This window comes from Ursus americanus, chromosome 15 (genome assembly GCF_024610735.1).
Source record: "Ursus americanus isolate L20-20 chromosome 15, mUrsAme1.1.p, whole genome shotgun sequence".
Classification (NCBI taxonomy): domain Eukaryota; kingdom Metazoa; phylum Chordata; class Mammalia; order Carnivora; family Ursidae; genus Ursus; species Ursus americanus.
In genome coordinates, this window is record NC_142141.1 from 14958363 (window position 1) to 14975318 (window position 16956).

At 36.7% G+C, this 16956-nt stretch overlaps 1 protein-coding gene across 1 annotated transcript; it reads right to left on the reverse strand.

The window, feature by feature from the left end:
• Positions 1-673: 673 nt before the first annotated feature.
• On the reverse strand, positions 674-16081 carry GABRA6 (gamma-aminobutyric acid type A receptor subunit alpha6). The gene is made up of 8 exons (XM_045792046.2): positions 15957-16081; positions 15300-15367; positions 13186-13406; positions 13018-13100; positions 12329-12472; positions 11776-11928; positions 10257-10516; positions 674-1714 (listed from the first exon to the last, which is right to left on the reverse strand). Exons 2-8 carry the CDS (start codon positions 15300-15302, stop codon positions 1439-1441), a joined length of 1140 nt encoding a protein of 379 aa, XP_045648002.1. The 5' UTR covers positions 15303-15367; positions 15957-16081; the 3' UTR covers positions 674-1438.
• Positions 16082-16956: the final 875 nt, after the last annotated feature.

The following is a 16956-nucleotide window of genomic DNA, read 5'->3' on the forward strand; positions in this document are numbered from 1 at the left end:
AGGTGACCTCAATGATATTTAAGGGCCAACAACAGCTCATGAAGGGTTTATCAATTTGGACAAACCACACTGCATGCTTTTTCCTATGCCTAGTTCCTATTTCCCTAAGACGATTATTCTGTGGGGAGAAACAATGGCTAGAGTCAGCATCAGGGAGAGCTGGGATAGCAGAAAGAGAGAAAAGCAGTAGTCTCATTCATTTTTTTTCAGCTTTACTGAGGTATAATTGACAAATAAAATTGTAAGGTATTTAAAGTGTACAGTGTGATGATTTGATATATGAATACGTTAGGAAATGATTCCTCTCACTGAGTTAGTCAATTAACATACCCATCACCTCACACGCTTACTTTTTTTTGTTGAGAACACTTAGGTTCTCTCTTACCAAATTTCAATTATACAGTGTTATATTTAGTTACCATGTGATATATTAGATACTCAGACTGTATTCATCTTATAACTGAGAGTGTGTTGAGTGAGCAGAAAGGAGATGAAAGATTGACTCTGAATACCAACTGCACTCTTTGTTTAGAGTGAGCCTGCCTGTCCTATACCTTCTACTGGTCAGAATCACCAGGGACACTAACATTGAGTAGAGGTAGTCTCTTCATTTCTTTATACTTAAGAGAAGTCTTCTCCCTAGCTTTATTAAAGAGATCCAGAGAACCATGTTTATTGTTGTTTTATTTAGTGGTATACATAGAAAGGTAGAAAACATGAGATATAGCCACAGTCATAATTATAACAAGGCTTCATTATAGTTTCAATTTTTTCTACAATTTCATGGAATTATGGTGAGCATATTATTTTGAAAGGAAAGCTTACTGAGATAAAACAGCACTGTACTGCAGTCCAACTAAAGCGATGTACATATGCATACTCATTTATTTATTTATTTATTGGGGTAAAATAGCACAGCAAGGTTAAGAAAAATGGCTAAGCTCAACGCAGGCTTAATAATGACACTGAAAACCATTTTACTAGCATAAAGGCTTCCAACATGCTGGTATTAACCTATGGATAAATATTTAGACTGTTTATATTTTGCTCTCTTTGACAACTAAGCCAAAATAAACATATTTTAAGGCAACCTTTGGAAATGTCAGCATTTCTTATTTTTATCTTCTTGTGGTTAATGCTATTCACAGTGACAATTAAAATATTGAACAATGAAGGACAAAGATTGGCAAATTCATCTTGAGTACATCTTATTCTCTTACAAATTTTGTCTCTAACATACAGAAAAGTTATATTTTTCAACGGCCTTCAACTTCTGGTTTTGAGAAGTAACATTGGTGCTTTTTGGCCCATATGTGCTTACTCAAAGCTATGTGTTACAGATTTTCAGTGTTCAGAAAAGCATCTATACAAGTCTTACTGCTATTTAAAAGAATCAGGAAACGAGAACTTACGGAATACAAATTGTCCCGGCTGCAAGCTATTCAACACTGCTGCTCACTTCCATCGTGTCTTTGGAAAGGTAAACTACCCAATATACAAGGTTAAATCCTGCAAATGCAACTGGGAAGAGAATTCGAGAATACTGATCTATTTTACTGGTGCCTCCAAAGGCTGGAGAGAGTGGTGGGGGTGTGACAGGTGTTGATTGCAAGATAGGAGCTCTAGTGAGGACTTTGCTGGCCTCAGGGGATGGAACTATTGGCAAAGTCAGAGAGGTGATTCTTTTCTTCAGATGATACTTGGAATCAGGATGCTGTAGGGAAAAGACATAACTATTCAGCCTGGGTAAAAGACTAGAGATCACTTAGTTATTCACATTTTCACCAGGGACAGGTATTTATTGACTACATACTATGTAAGATAAAATATTAGCAAATTCCTTTTTTAATATTAGCAAATTCTTAATAGTATTTGATGGTGCTACTTTTCCAAGAAAGCAATAAAACAAATTTTAAAAAAATGATTTGCTGCCATCCAACATCCTATAATTTCATATATCAGCAATTGATGCCAAGCATATTCCACATCCCAGAAACTGTGTTGACCATTGGGCCATTAGTAAGAGATGAACCAGGTTGTAAAGGCTTACCCATCCCCTTCCCCTCCCTGGTTATGCATAAGCCTATAGGGCAATGAGTGTGGGAAATGAGAGGGGATTTCAATTTGGAATATATGGACAATTAGTTAATACAAGAAAATATAGCAGTTCAGTGAGTTGATATCATTCTTCTAGACTACATCCTCATCTTTACACATTCATAAATTTGAACCATGCTGAGATAACAGCAACAAAAAATATTAAGGTGCTCATGTATGTGGAAAGCCAGTGACAAAGTACAAATACCCTTAAACTGAGTGGGATGACTGTTCATCCCTCGAACTGCCTCTTAAGTCCAGAAGTTCTATATTGAGAGCTTTCTGCTTCCCATTCAGAACTTCTCCACTTGTCTTGTCTCCCTCCAGCCTAAGTCACCAAAAAAATGATTCATTTACTGACCTCAGAATTGTTGTATGTTCTTTTTTTATCATTAGAAATCATAAGACAACCATTTTTAGTCCAGAAAGGGATATTTAGCACATTAATTGTTAGGTGAAAAGACTAAGGCCAGAGAGTGGAGCTGGAAATGCCTCGCCCATAGTCACACAGCTAGTAATAAACTGTACTGGTCAATTTCCATGCTTGTTTCATCATCCCCACATTTTCTTGTCTTCACTCTAAAGTATTGGGTCTAGTTCAGAGAGTCCAATTCTGTTTGCTTTAGACTCCTTTCATACTGTTGGAGACTAGAGGACTTTGCTCTGATTTGCATCTTTTCTTGTCTATATCCTGTAACAGTCACTCTCCTTGTGACCAGGTTGTCCTTGCTGGGTCTCTGCCTTCAAACACTTGCTGTACATTATCTCTGCTCTTGTAAAACTGCTTTGTTTTCTCCCTGGCAGCAAAATCACCACTTTGATGCCTGGCAGGGTATGTTACTCACGTGGGCAGACTCCCATGGCTTTAGTCAGCAACCCCGCAGCAATAGGATGAGGCAGCCACCTCCCCTGTGCCGGTTGAGCCACAGGACCAGAATGACCTGCCGATGTGGTGACATTTGGAGTGCGAGAAACAACAATTCCAAGAACCTCTTCTTTCTATATTCCCCTTTTGAATTTTGCTGTTTGATTTGTCATGGAATACACTGAATATCTCAGTAATAATCGTCATCATTGAGAGTTCAAGCCCAGCGTGCATTTAGAGGCCATGGGAAAACCTCTCTCTTCACCAAAAGCAAAAATGAGTCTCTGTAGTCAAGTCTGATTTCTCATGACCCTGGTGAGTTGCAAGGAAAGAATATCTTTATTTGTTATGTGTTGGCCCAGTATTGTGCTAGGGACTCTTGACATAATTAAATAAATCATAGGTCTTGGCGGTAGAAGATAATTTAAAATAGTAGAGGGCTCAGTCTGCTGATCTTAGGAAATAAGTGACACTTTCTACTAAAAACATGTGACAGCTAAGGACTACTGTGCCCAGGATCACCAGTCAGTGTGTGGATAGGACCACAGTAGTGGTATTTTGGTCTCAGTGCATGCTGCATGTCTCAGAGAATAAACATAACACCTTCTTTGGTTTCTGTCATGTATCTCAGACTCTAATTTGAATTTTCAGCCATTAACTATGTTATTGAAATACTCTCCACCTGAAAGAACAAAATGTGTTACTGTTTCATTTTCTAAAAAGAGTTATCCTCCTCCCAGATACATGGAATATTAAAATATTTTACTCTAATAAAATTTCTAAGATCATGATGGAGTAAAATGAGGGCAAGCCTTTAGAGCAGATACTTTTTCTAAACTCATCTTGATTTTTTTTTTAAGATTTTATTTATTTATTTATTTGACAGAGACAGCCAGCAAGCCAGGGAACACAAGCAGGGGGAGTGGGAGAGGAAGAAGCAGGCTCCTAGCGGAGGAGCCTGATGTGGGGCTCGATCCCAGAACACCGGGATCACACTCTGAGCCGAAGGCAGACACTTAACGGCTGAGCCACCCAGGCGCCCCTAATCTCATCTTGATTTTTAATAGCATGCAGTGCCTGTGTTTATTTCTTTTTTTAAGGAGAAAGAGGGCAGACATGAAAAAGTTCATTGAGACAAAAAAGTGATTATAAAATATAATCTACCATAAAGATGTAAGGCATTGTTTTATCCCCCCCCCCATTAGAACTGGGGCGGGGAGTTAATTGTCAATCTTTTGGCATTGTCACAATGTCACACGTGACTTAATAAGAATTACCAAATGACCCTTGTCCAGAGTTAAGCAACATCACTCAAAACACCATGAAAAATTTAATGGCATTAACCTGGAATGAAAGATCCCCTACAACAGGATTACCCCTTTCCTCATCTACTTCTCCAAACAATCTTTATGGAGGGTTGCTTAAGAGTTAAGAGGACAAGAGAGTCAGAAAGCCCTCGATTGCAGTTCCACATATACTACTTACTTGCTATATGAAGTTCCCATCTTTAAAGCTAGGGACAATTATTACTTTCTCTGTAAGTTTTTCTCTTCTTTAAGAATTTGAGAAAGAAAATGTAAGGTATATATTTATAGATAAGATAGATGGATAAATATTAGATATATATAATATATATCATAGATATACTATAAAGAGAACACTTTTCTGTCTACTTAGCTGTTATAATTTGTTCAGCTATTATCACAGTCTTCCTTGTAAATATTATTTCTGTTGTGCCTCATCTCCTTTCCTGACATGAAGTCTCCTTATTGGTAGAGGGCATATTATTCTCAAGTATAAGCATTCCACGTGCCTAGTCAGTGCACAGAACATAGTATGTGCTTAATAAGCATATGCTGAATCAACAAATGAATGAAAATCTAAATATTTCCAGGATTTCTTAGAGAGAGAAAGTTTTATGATTATTTTACATTATATTTTAGTGTATTGTTTCATATTACAAGTACCATATCTAAATGCTTACAATTGACAAGCACCACAGAACACTTTGCACACATTATTTTGCCTATTCCTAGAAAAAAAAAACTATAATGTAATGTTATTGTTTTCATTTTAGAGATGAGCAAATGAAGTCTTAAGCAGGAAGCTCACACAGTAACTGGCAGTGCCTGAATGTAATCCCTCTCAGATGCTAAAGATCACACTCTTAATAAGTATTACGGTTTCTTCCCATCGGCTTTAAGGTTCAGGGCATGGCTTCTCAAACACAGAACGATTGGCATTTCGGTTAGGATACTCCTTTGTTGGGAAAGATTGTCCTGGACACCACCGGATGTTGAGCAGCATCCCTGGGTTCTACTTCTATCCACAAGATGCCTGTAGCATCTCCCTCCCCAAAGTTGTGACAACCAGAAATACCTCCAGACATTGCCAAATATTCTCTGTGGAGAAAAGTCACCTACCACTGAGTGTCCCTGGCCTAGAGCCACGGCTGTCTCACTGTCCAGCAGCAATTGGGGGCGTTTCTAGCAGGCAGCAAATACGATATGCTCAAGGAAGTGCAAGGGGCCTGGCCTACCCACTTGCTGGATCATCAGCTCTTGCATAATTGGGAATTGGCGGTACAGGAAACTGGACTCCAATTTAGAAGAATCACATTGAATTTCTGAAGTGAAAAGAAAGCCAATTTTGCAAGCCATTCAAGATACAGGTTTGCATCAGACCCCGCCTGTTCTATTGTAAGCCCAGCAGCTTCAGCTGATGGTAAAATAGGTTTTTGTCAGAGTCCAGATGAGGGCTCAGCTTGGGGCTGTCACTGTTTTGAGTGGAACACCTGTGGTTTTGAATTTTTCCAGGGCTCCCCTGCTGCTGAATGCCATCCTGCTTTGGGTATTTATAGAGCGTTGCTTTGTTTTAAGTAATGCCATATTGCAAAGGTACTTTGAGTCAAACTGGACTTTATGACAATCAATTATTTGATGTAAAGATAAGACATTTGGAAAGTACTTAAAGCAATTTTGATACAACATTTAGTGAGTCTAATATGTTAAAGAGGAGGGGGCAATGGGTTAACTCTCAAGAGAGATATTCTAACCAGGGCTGCATTATCCAGGGGACAAACAAAGCATCTGTTTTTAGAACCAGCAAACAGGGGCACCAAATATAAGAGAAATTTGAAAACATTTAGTACTTGATATTTTTTAAAAAACTATTATATTAATTATTGTGGAGGAAATAAGAATTTTAAATCAAAATTTCTTGCATCTAAGTAATAGCTGATAGAATTGGGACAGAGACGATTCCAGAATTTCTACAAAGAAGCAGCAATCTGGTGGGTCAGTGGTGGTAGGTACATGTCTGGAAACCATATTGGAATGTTTGGAGGGTAAAGAAGGGAATATTGGATGGGGATTTGATAGAAGGTATGGGGAAAGAACTAACCACCTACACCCCTCATTTAATCCACCCTACCCTCTCTAAGTTATGAAATAGCATGACCATGGTGAAGGGACTCAGAGTCACTGCTGGGCTTAATTCAACCCTTAGTTCTACAGAGTAATGATAGTATACAAAGAAATCTTGGCAATATTTGGAACACGGGAGGTAAATCTTTCAGTGTTCTATGCTTCATATCTCTCTACATAGGCGGAAGGCAACATGGTGACGACCAGCAGATCATCCCAACTTTGAAGAAAATATAGGAAGGATATGTCTTATTTCCCTCTCTATTCCCAAGTTGCTAGCAACTGACTTAGTGTTTCTAGAACAAGACGAGGCTCATCCTTCTGTTCTCAGCTGAGGCAACACTTCCTACAGGTTGGTGATCCCTCCAGCCTGTGTTAGGTATTCTTGAATGGCTCTTCTTTAGCCATTGTACATCTCTAACCACAGCCTTTATCACAATGTATTGTTATGGCTCATTGGTTTGTCTTTCTTCCTGTTCAGCAAGAAGCTTGTGAGGGAAGAGGCCATACTGATGTCACTCACTAATGAATCCCCCAGCATTCTACAAAGGACATGGATCATAAGAGCATTTAACAAGTACTTGTAGTGTGAGTAATTCAATGAAGACACAGGTACTTAATAAATGGGTGCCAGATGAAAGGAAAAAAAATTAATGGATAAATAATGTAATCAGTATAAATATAATTATTGTCCTGACTAATGAAATTTTGGCCAATTTTGTTTGTAGATAATTTACCAAGAACATGACACCTCCTGTGAAAAAGAAAAGCCACATTGGATGTGTTGATGGGTGGGGGAAATTCATTCTTAGGAACACAGTAATGAAGGTTAGACCCTTAAAATAATAAGGAATTAGCAAAACATCCGAAAAGTGACTGAGGTCCAAACTGGGTCTTACACACAGAGTAAGTATACCCCAAACACATAATAATTTATGAAATATGAAGATAAGAATAACTCTCTAATGCCAAGATAGCATACCAGATAAAAACAATAAAGAAAGGTACTTTATAAGCAGGAAAGAAGCTGTGGATAATTTCTTCTCAAAATCTAAAAAAACAAAACAAAACAGTATCTAGTTCCAAATTCCTTAAAACCAAAAAGATCATTAGTCTACCAAGGACTTCTGAGGATTTAGTTTTAGATGCCTCTTCAGGTTTGAGTACTAGATTTAAAAGTCTTAATTTCTTTGTCATTAGTATATTAAATTTCAAGGTCAAAATCAAAGTGATAAACTTTTTCCCATATTCATTTTAAGTAGTTTCTTGTGAAAAGCAATGAGGACATTAAAATACAACTTAGAATCATACGAAACATCTAAGCACTTAATTTTATTTCAACCTCTCCACATTGGTTTGCTATTTCAAGGTCCAACTTACTCAAATAACGTTATTTTGATTACAACTGAATAAGCGTTTTTAAATGTCATGGTATTTGAAAGAAAAAATGGCCTAACAATCATAATATACCATTGTGTTGTATAAATTGAAATGTGTAATTTATGTTTGTTCCTCTACATTATAAAAGGTAAATTGCCAAGGTTTGACATGAATAAATAAAATGTAAATGTTCTATGTAATCATCTATATTTATTTTTGATACCTACAAGGTTTGTATTGTTAGGTTTGCTTATTTTGGTTTTTATTTTTACGCTTTGACCTACCCTTTCAGAAACAAAATGCTGCTTTTCATTGCCTTAAAATGTTTTAAGTGAAGCCAGGTTTAGAAATACAATTTTTCTTAAGAAAAAGAGTCAACTTGAAAGAAAAAAGTACTTTGAGATGATTTAAATGCATTTTTTTTATCCAGCTTCCCAAAGGACCTGCTCGTTATATGTTACTATTTTAGAATTGTAGAAGATAGCTTATATGAAGACCTGAGATCTTAAATTCCATCTTATTAATAAATTATATCTTTAAAATAATAGACAAAGAGAATGCTAACTCTCTATTCTTTCTCCAAGGATTTGAAATCATATTTCTGTCAGTAATACATACTTCAAAAGAGCTGAAGTAAGGAAGTTGGTCTTTCTTTTTATCTCAATATCAGATCAATGAACATATTCAAAATCATTGGACTTATTTTTTTTAACTAGTTTCTCATGAATTTCTCTTTTCGTTTCTACTGCATTTCTGGAAGGAAACTGTTAAACTGAGTATCATATTCTGATAAATATGAATTCTTCACTTACAGATATATGTTAAGATGATACGTGACCATTGGGCAATATGTTGATTATATGCCTATATAAATACAGATGGCTTATAACATAATCACTTATTTTTACAAACATAAACTAATTCTCAAAAATATTTTCTGAAAAAAAATTATGTTCAAGTGTTTTGGATTGAGTTTTCAGACTAGCATCCTTTTGCTATAAAATTTATATTTTTGTGGCCTTTCAAAATGCACAGGGATACAGAAAACATCATTAGGCCAAGGGAAAAATTTTGGGAATGACCTCACATTCTGAAAATGTTTTATCTTGTGGTGTGCACTCTTTAAATATCAGCCTTCGAGAAATTGTTGGGGAGGGGATTGTCTCTGCCTCTGTAAATCTGTGTGTATGGGACTTCTGCAATCAATTCCTAGTTTTTCTACCAACTAGTAAATAATGTTTCGCCTCTCCGAGACACTGTTTTTGATTTGTAAGCAGAGGTAAGTAGTCTGGATCACTGGATGGCAAACTTTTTTTTTTTTTGAGAACGAATTTAAGAAAAAAATCTTAAATTATATACTTCCACTTATGGGAATGGCCTTATCCTATTCCTTGGAGAAAATATAGATTCTCAAACAAGTTTCTTAGTATATCAAAAGAGAAGTTTTGATAAGAAACTATCATCTTTTTACCCAATAAATACTTGAGTATTTGAGAATAAAACACACATAGCTTTGTAATTTTTATCATTAACGTTAACCAGGGATTAGCTGAACTGCATGTGGTTCTGTGATTTGGAAATGTTCACAAGAATTGATTATAAAGACATTTTTAGTTCAAAATGTCAGCAGTACTTGATTTTACAGAGCAAAATTTTCTTCTTTATAGCAACTACTTTTTGGAATTTGCATTGACATAAAAATGTATATTTGTCAATCAATTCTATAATCCATTAAAGAAGTGTGTGCAGCTGAACTGTTGTGAAAATTAACTCATATGTGAAATTGAAATTTGGGGGCACATTTATGACCCTTGAATTATTAATGCCATCATTTGTTTCTTTTCCAAAAAAACCTCTGAGAACCAGAACTTAGCCACAGCAAATCTAAACTGAATTTTATAGGTATTTATCACTGATTATAAGTCTTTGAATAAAAACACGTTTAGATACATGTATTTAATATACAAGTGTGAACATGGGAATGTTTTCATGAAAATCAAAAACCTTGCTTATGACTCAGCATTCGAAAAACCTAATATTCACATCTTGCCTTCATGGGATAAAGTAGCAAGCTGATTTCTAACAAAAATTGTCCATTCTATAGGAGTCCCTGTTTATTTCCCTCAGACTCTGAAGCCTCATTAGGAACTTTTTTTTTTTCACTTTTTTCTCCCTAGTTGGTATAAGTAAACCTGTTCAAAGGAAACATCTAAAGGCTGGGAAGAATGTTCTCATCTCCTCTGAGAGCTTGGAATCTGCTAGTACCAGTGAGGATGATAAAAGAAGAATGCCAAAAGTCTAGAGCAAAGATAAATGAAGAATTGTTGCTTGTTTTTCTGCTATGAAGTTGGAAAGGAAGTTGGCCTTGGAATCAGAAGTATGTAACCTGTGCTCAACTAATAGTGCTTTTGGACTACTCAGTTGTTAGTGATCACTGTCGGCTGCCTTTTCCTATATTGAAGGGTAATATCAGAAAATTAAACAATTACCAAAACAATCCCGGCTTCCAACGGTTCACTCGCTTTCGATATTGTCACTGGGGGTGAGGCTGCAATCTGTGCCCTCCTTTTGGCCTTCTGTGTCTGAAGATTGGTAAAGTAGTTGACAGCCGCAAACTCAATAAGAGCTGAGAAGACGAAAGCAAAGCAAACAGCTATGAACCAATCCATGGCGGTTGCATACGACACTTTCGGCAAGGAGTGCCGGGCACTGATGCTTAATGTGGTCATGGTTAAAACAGTGGTGATCCCTAAAGTGAAAAAGAATAAGAAATTCAGTATTAGCATTTGGAATCCAATAACAACATCAAATGAGAATGTGCCGGTGGGTTAAGCACTCTGCAAATGTAATTTCTGTTCTTGTTTTATAACTGTTCACAATTATTATCATAGGTATTACCATTTTTGTCAGCTGCAGTACCTAGGATGGTGCCGCAGTTGCTCAAAAAAGATTTTTGATTTGATTTAGTTTAATTATTGTAAAGTTTAACTCTGTTTGCTTCTTAAGAAAATTTACAGCAAATTATCACATAAGTACTAAAACCTTGAATTCTTGGTCAATTTGAAGAGCTGATACTACCTACCAACATATTTAAGAAGTCTATTTGGTATGAATAGTAAACATAAAATTAGGTCTCTCAAGTTTATAAAAAATTCTAGCTTGGTTTTAAGGTAAAATATTTACTCATGAGACAATAATTTCCTCACTCAAGTCACCAGCAGTTTTATATCTTGTGTAATAGTTAGGGAATATATGTAATTTGAAGATGGTCAACATCATTATGTAAATATTCTATTATAATTTGCAGGATGATATCTATTTTAATATAGTAAATTAAAAAGTCAAAATTCATCTGAGATTTCAGTTCAACTCAGGTCTTCCCTACGAACCTCTTTAAATGTATAATCATGAAACTCAGAAAAAATTCGATTTTGTTATTGATGATATTTTCCATTACAGCTCTTTTTCTCAAAACTAGTAATGATTCTACGTATCATAAATGGAACTCAATATTTAGGTTGAACCATGGGAAATTGTTCATATTTAACTACTTTTAGATCTAGAAAAATGGCAGTTTTTTATGGTTCAACCTAATAAAAGCTAGATATCATTTATATATTAGGTATAATTTGTATATTAGGTTTCAATATCTTAGCCTTTCTTTTCATGGATTTACATGACAGTTTTTACTTTTCTGCTTTTCCTTAGTTATGAAAAAGCAAATTGAGATTTAAAAAAAGAAAAAAAAAAAAAACACTCCTAAATAGGGCACATGAAAGTCATAGGAATCCAGCCAGAATTCTTACCAAGACAAATTTTTTTGTGTGGTTTCACCACATAGCTTGGGATAATGTAAGGATCATTTAATATCATACATATGCCTAAATGAGGTAGGAGTCTATTTCCTTTGTGAATTGAAAAACTTCACTAGTGTGAATATTCCCTGAACATATACAAGCAATAAGAGCTGGAGGATGAGTGGAAATATAGCCAAAGAGTGAAGCATACCAAAGACAGTTCTGGCCGGGACAGACTCCTTATTAATCCAGAAAGACACCTGGGAAAGAATGACCGTCATAATGCAAGGAGTGTATATCTGTATCATGAAGTAGCCCATCTTCCTTTGCAAGTGGAAATAAACTGTCATTATTACGTATTCACCTGTTGGAAAACACGTATATCAGTATTATTGCTGTTGACAATGTGCAGAAAGAATGTGGCTGGAAATAAATCTTGCAGATCTTTAAATTAACATGGGCTGGAAGAAAACAAGTAAAGGCATATTTTTCACTGTATGACAAAGATACTTGATCAAACATGATAGATACATCAGTTTTTGGTCGTGTTCTTTGTGTCGTATACATGCAAAACTACTTATTCCAAGGTTACACAAATCTTTATATGCACACGGTTTCAAAATCAATTTTAAAGAAAGCTACTCATCACTTCAAAACAGTGTAGCTGAGGATGGCTAATGCAGAGAAGAAAGAAATAGATATTTTGAAAATGTGCACAGCAGTCACCTTGCTGGATTACATTCACGAACTGGTCTAATTCTTACCTGTGTTAGATTTAATTGTCTCACTAGATACTGTTTGTCCAATCAGATCGTACTGGAGGAGACTTGAAGATTCTTCTGGGACTTCAACTGAGTAAAGTGGTCCTTTTTTCCATGTATATATGATTTCACTTTTGGGGTAAGCATCTGAATTTTTTAAACAAATTAAACATAGCAGTGAATCCGACTAGTTGTGTGTTTTTTTTCCCCAAAGGAAATTTTGTCCATATAAAAAGGAAATATAAACATAAATTTTCTTTAATGCTTTTCTTTAATCTGGGTGACTAAAACCTCCAACTATTTACAAGATTGACAGGTATGATTAAGTAAGTATATTCCTGGAATCACACTGAGAGTATCATAGTAATATTTCTCTTTTGCTTTCTGGTCTCTAACTACAATCAAATAATTATATATGTATTTTTTTAAGATTGCTGCCTTTATTTATTTATTTAGATTTATTTATGTATTTCAGAGAAAGGGGTGGGGGAGAGGAGCAGAGGGAGAGGGAGACAAGTAGACTCCCCACTGAGCGCTGGGACTCCTGAGGTGGGGCTTGATCCCAGGACCCTGAGATCATGACCTGAGCTGAAATCCAGAGTTGAACGCTTAACCGGCTGAGCCACCCAGGTGCCCCAATAATTATATATTTTGAGTGCATTATTTGATTCTCAGAAGTTTTTGTAACTTACAACTCCCAAACTTGAGTGGACAAGCATGCCCATCCATAGGAAAGTTAACCAGCCTCATCGGACAGTCAGCATTGATGGTAAGCCTAGGAACATTGACATAAATGGTTCCAAGTTAGTATGATGGACAAATCATTTGGGTTAAAGGAAGCTGGACTGGGGAAGCCTCACCTCATGGTATATAAAATGGTTCCATTCTGCATTATTCTGAAGAGTTTATTAGGGGTTGTCATATTGTGCGCAATTGATTTTTTGCCATTCCTGAAAAAAGTGTCAGGTGTCCAGATTTTACTGACCATCAAGTTATTCAAACTCAAAATCTCAGTTGGCCCCCCAAACTTCAACCTCTCATCAGTCCAAGTCTGGCGGAAGAAAACGTCCATTGTATACTCCTAAGAGAAAATAAGATATTCATGCAAGCTGGAGAGATAGTTTATTCACTAGCTTATATTCCTAAAATGTAAGAAATAAAACAACATTTTATGATAATAACCTATCAGAGAAACTGTGATTTCAGTAAATTATTTTTTCAAGCGCAAGATAGCTCTGTGCTGTGCAAACCTCCCTCCTCCCCCTTGACCCTCTTCAACATTCTTCCTCTTTTCTGTCAGTCATCCACCTCTCCATTTATTGACCTATCAATTTCCCTCTGTTAATTTAGAAGAAAAATATGAAAAGATTTACAGTCTAGGTTTTGTGCTGGCCTTCCTACCATTACTTAGTCTAACCATTCCCCTCAATACCTTGTTCACTTTCAAAGGTGTCTCCAAACACCATAGTACCATTTAGCAAACTTCCAAGGATAAGTAAGCTTTGCTTGATAAGTGTACTCTGGCTGCACATTACAATCATTTTATATTATTCTTGGAGAATATAAAAGCAAATGTTACTATGATTACTCAGAGCATCATTTAAGTATGCATAATTAAAATTTTGAGTTTTAATTTGTGGCTTTTATGAAATAACATTAGAAATCTTAAGAATTATGGTGAGAGCCATTGCAAAAGTCAATGATAAATAACAGCTTGTAAGTATATCAAAATATTGCCAATAATTGCTTTGTCTACTTTATGTGTTCCTGTATAAGACCCATTACTACAAGTTGTGATTAGATTTTCAAAATATAATTTGACACACACGTATATCCATATAATAATGATCCAGGCTATAACAAATCTCCACTGTACAAATATACTTAAAAAATGAGACACATACATAAAATGAAGTCCCAAGCGTTTCCAGACTTCAGTAATATAATACAGTATGGTTGTGATTATTTATACTTGGGGTGAGTCAGTACTCAGTGAAAAATATGATAGTAAAATAATTGAGGATTCTGGATAATGCTGACTCTCCTTTCTTTCAAGTCTTAAGACATTTATCTCTTAAATAAAGTCCTTCTCCCTCTCCTTCACTTCCTCACTTTCTCTCTTACTTTTTCCCCTCCCTTCCCCTTTCCCTTCTTCTGGTAACACCTTCCTTTGTTTCTTCCCTTCTTGCTTCTTTCTTTTCTTGTCAACTCAAAAATCAGAAGATAAAAAAGTTTCCAAAGATTATTTATCCAGATCTACATTTCTCTAATAAACTTTAATGATTCAACTATTTAAGAGTTCATTTTGATTTTAGTATTTATATTTACTTTTAGGGGGAAATGGTATGTGAGAACTGTGAAAAAATATCACAATGCACTTTGTTCTAGAAGACTAGTTCAGATTTTCATTACCACTTACTATAAATACTCTCTTACGAATCCTACAACCATCTGTACCTGGAACAGAGTTCCCAGAACACCTACTGGTCCATTCGCAACACAAAAGGTACAAAGCACTAGCTTTTCCAAATGATGCCTTTACTGTTTTAATAAAGTATACTGAAAATGATATGCTACAGAAAACAGCTATATTTTAAGTTTCGTGGATACTCTCAATATACTCTTATGTGACATATCATCTTTGTTGATTTTTCTTTTTTTTATTCTAAAAATTTACCAGGACTTCATAAAGATGGGGGAAAAACTTATCTTTGTAGAAAAGAATTGGTGCATGATATGTGGCCAGAAGAGAGAATACAATCTTAGAAAGTCCCTCAGGTTAAAGTGTTCAGGCAGAGCCGTTAGTGAAATGTGAAGGCGATTAAACCAGTAATCTGCTCTAATGACCATGCCTTCCCAGCATGAGCACACATATTGCATTAGGACTCTGGAGCCAAGCTCGAGAGTGTTAGTTCTGGGACTCTGCCCTCCCCCCAATAAGTAAAATTACCCTCCTCATTCAGAGCTCACTCACCATCTCCACATCTGACACGGGCCCAAAACTGGTCACATAAATGTCTGTTTTGACTTCAGTGACAGCACCTGAAATTAGCCCAGAAGAATGGGAGCAAGTATCACCAGTGATTTTAAGGACACTGAACTTAATGACCCTACCACAAAGTCCCTTCTCATGGTCAGAACCTGCAATCCATCCTAAAAGAATTCAGTAGCAGGAGCCCTTGGGTTTTTCAACTCTGAAAACTCATACCAGTTGCATTATTTTGAAATTTTTCTGGTCAATTTGGAGAATTAAAGTAATGGAAAAGAACTAAGTATTCTCATAAAAATTATAACAATAACTAACACATCTTGATCGTTTTTTGGTGGACAAATGCTTAGAAAAGTGGTTTAGATGGAGAATCTCATTCTATTCTCACACAACTCTAGGAAGCGAGCACTGTTCATATACCCACACTATAGCTGAAGAAGCTGAGGCTCAGAAGCTTGAAATAACATGCATAGAAGGTCACAAACAGAGGAAGGGACAGAGACTGGGTAGGAACACGTGGCCTCTCCCAGTACCCCCGCACCTTACCACTCTGCTATCCTTATGAAGCCTCTGGGCCTTGGAACAGAGGGAAGGGGGAAGGAGAGTACAGATGTTTGTCTTAGTAAGGACGCCGCCTCTCACCTCCGAATCCCGGCCGCAGCCGATTGTCATAGCCTTCAAGCAAGTTGTCCAGGATGCGACTGATGTTTTTGGAGTAGAAGTTTCCTTCATCTTCAAGTTTCCCTAGGGTATTTTCTGCCCTGTGATAAATAGTCCACGATCCTCACTCCCGGGCTCGGAGAGAATAGGCTGTTCAAACTACTCATCTACCCCACCACAAATACATGCCACGCCACCCGGGCTTCTTCCTGGTACAGCAGTCACCCAGTGGGTGTGTGCTTTCGCTTTCCTCTGCACTAAGAGGAAAAATAAGAAAAAAAATCTTACTCACCATAAGATAACGTACAGCCAGGGCAGAGGCGACGCCATCCTGTAGTGCACTGCAATGCCCAGTTCACCCTCCCGCTGGGTTCTCCTCCCTCTAAACAAGCCCCCTCCGCCAATCAACTAGAGTAATCTTCCAGACCCATCCTATCTCTTTTCCCTTGTGCGTCCAGCCAGTTATCCGTAGATGAAGAGATTGCCAGCAAAACTCCGACGGTGCCCCTTGCTCTCTTGTTCTTGCTTCTGCCTTTTCATGTGGAACCAGGTGGCTTGTGGTCTTAGACTACATCCTGATGGACACTCAGCCTCTTCTGGTGGACTCACTTGGGAAAGGAGAGTCTGAAGGGACAGTGTCTGGTCGGAGAACAGTGACAATAATCGAATAAGGCATCAGGGGAGATTAGAAGGAAGAAATCCACGGCTAGTTTTGGCATGAAATTAGCAGGGCCCTGTGAGGAAATCTGGAAAGCCGTGGCATCTTGCTGATCGAGGTTATGTTCCAATGGGCTCAGCATTTATTATTTCTGTGGTTCACAGAAGGATTCCTACACAGCTCTTACCACTTAAAAAGTCTAACAAATTGAGATCCTTTTGGGTTCTTTTTCTGATTTCATCAGCTTTATTGCATCAGACACACCTTTCCTCTGCATTTAAAAATTATCTCTCATTATTCTTTGAAAAGCATTTATTATTCACT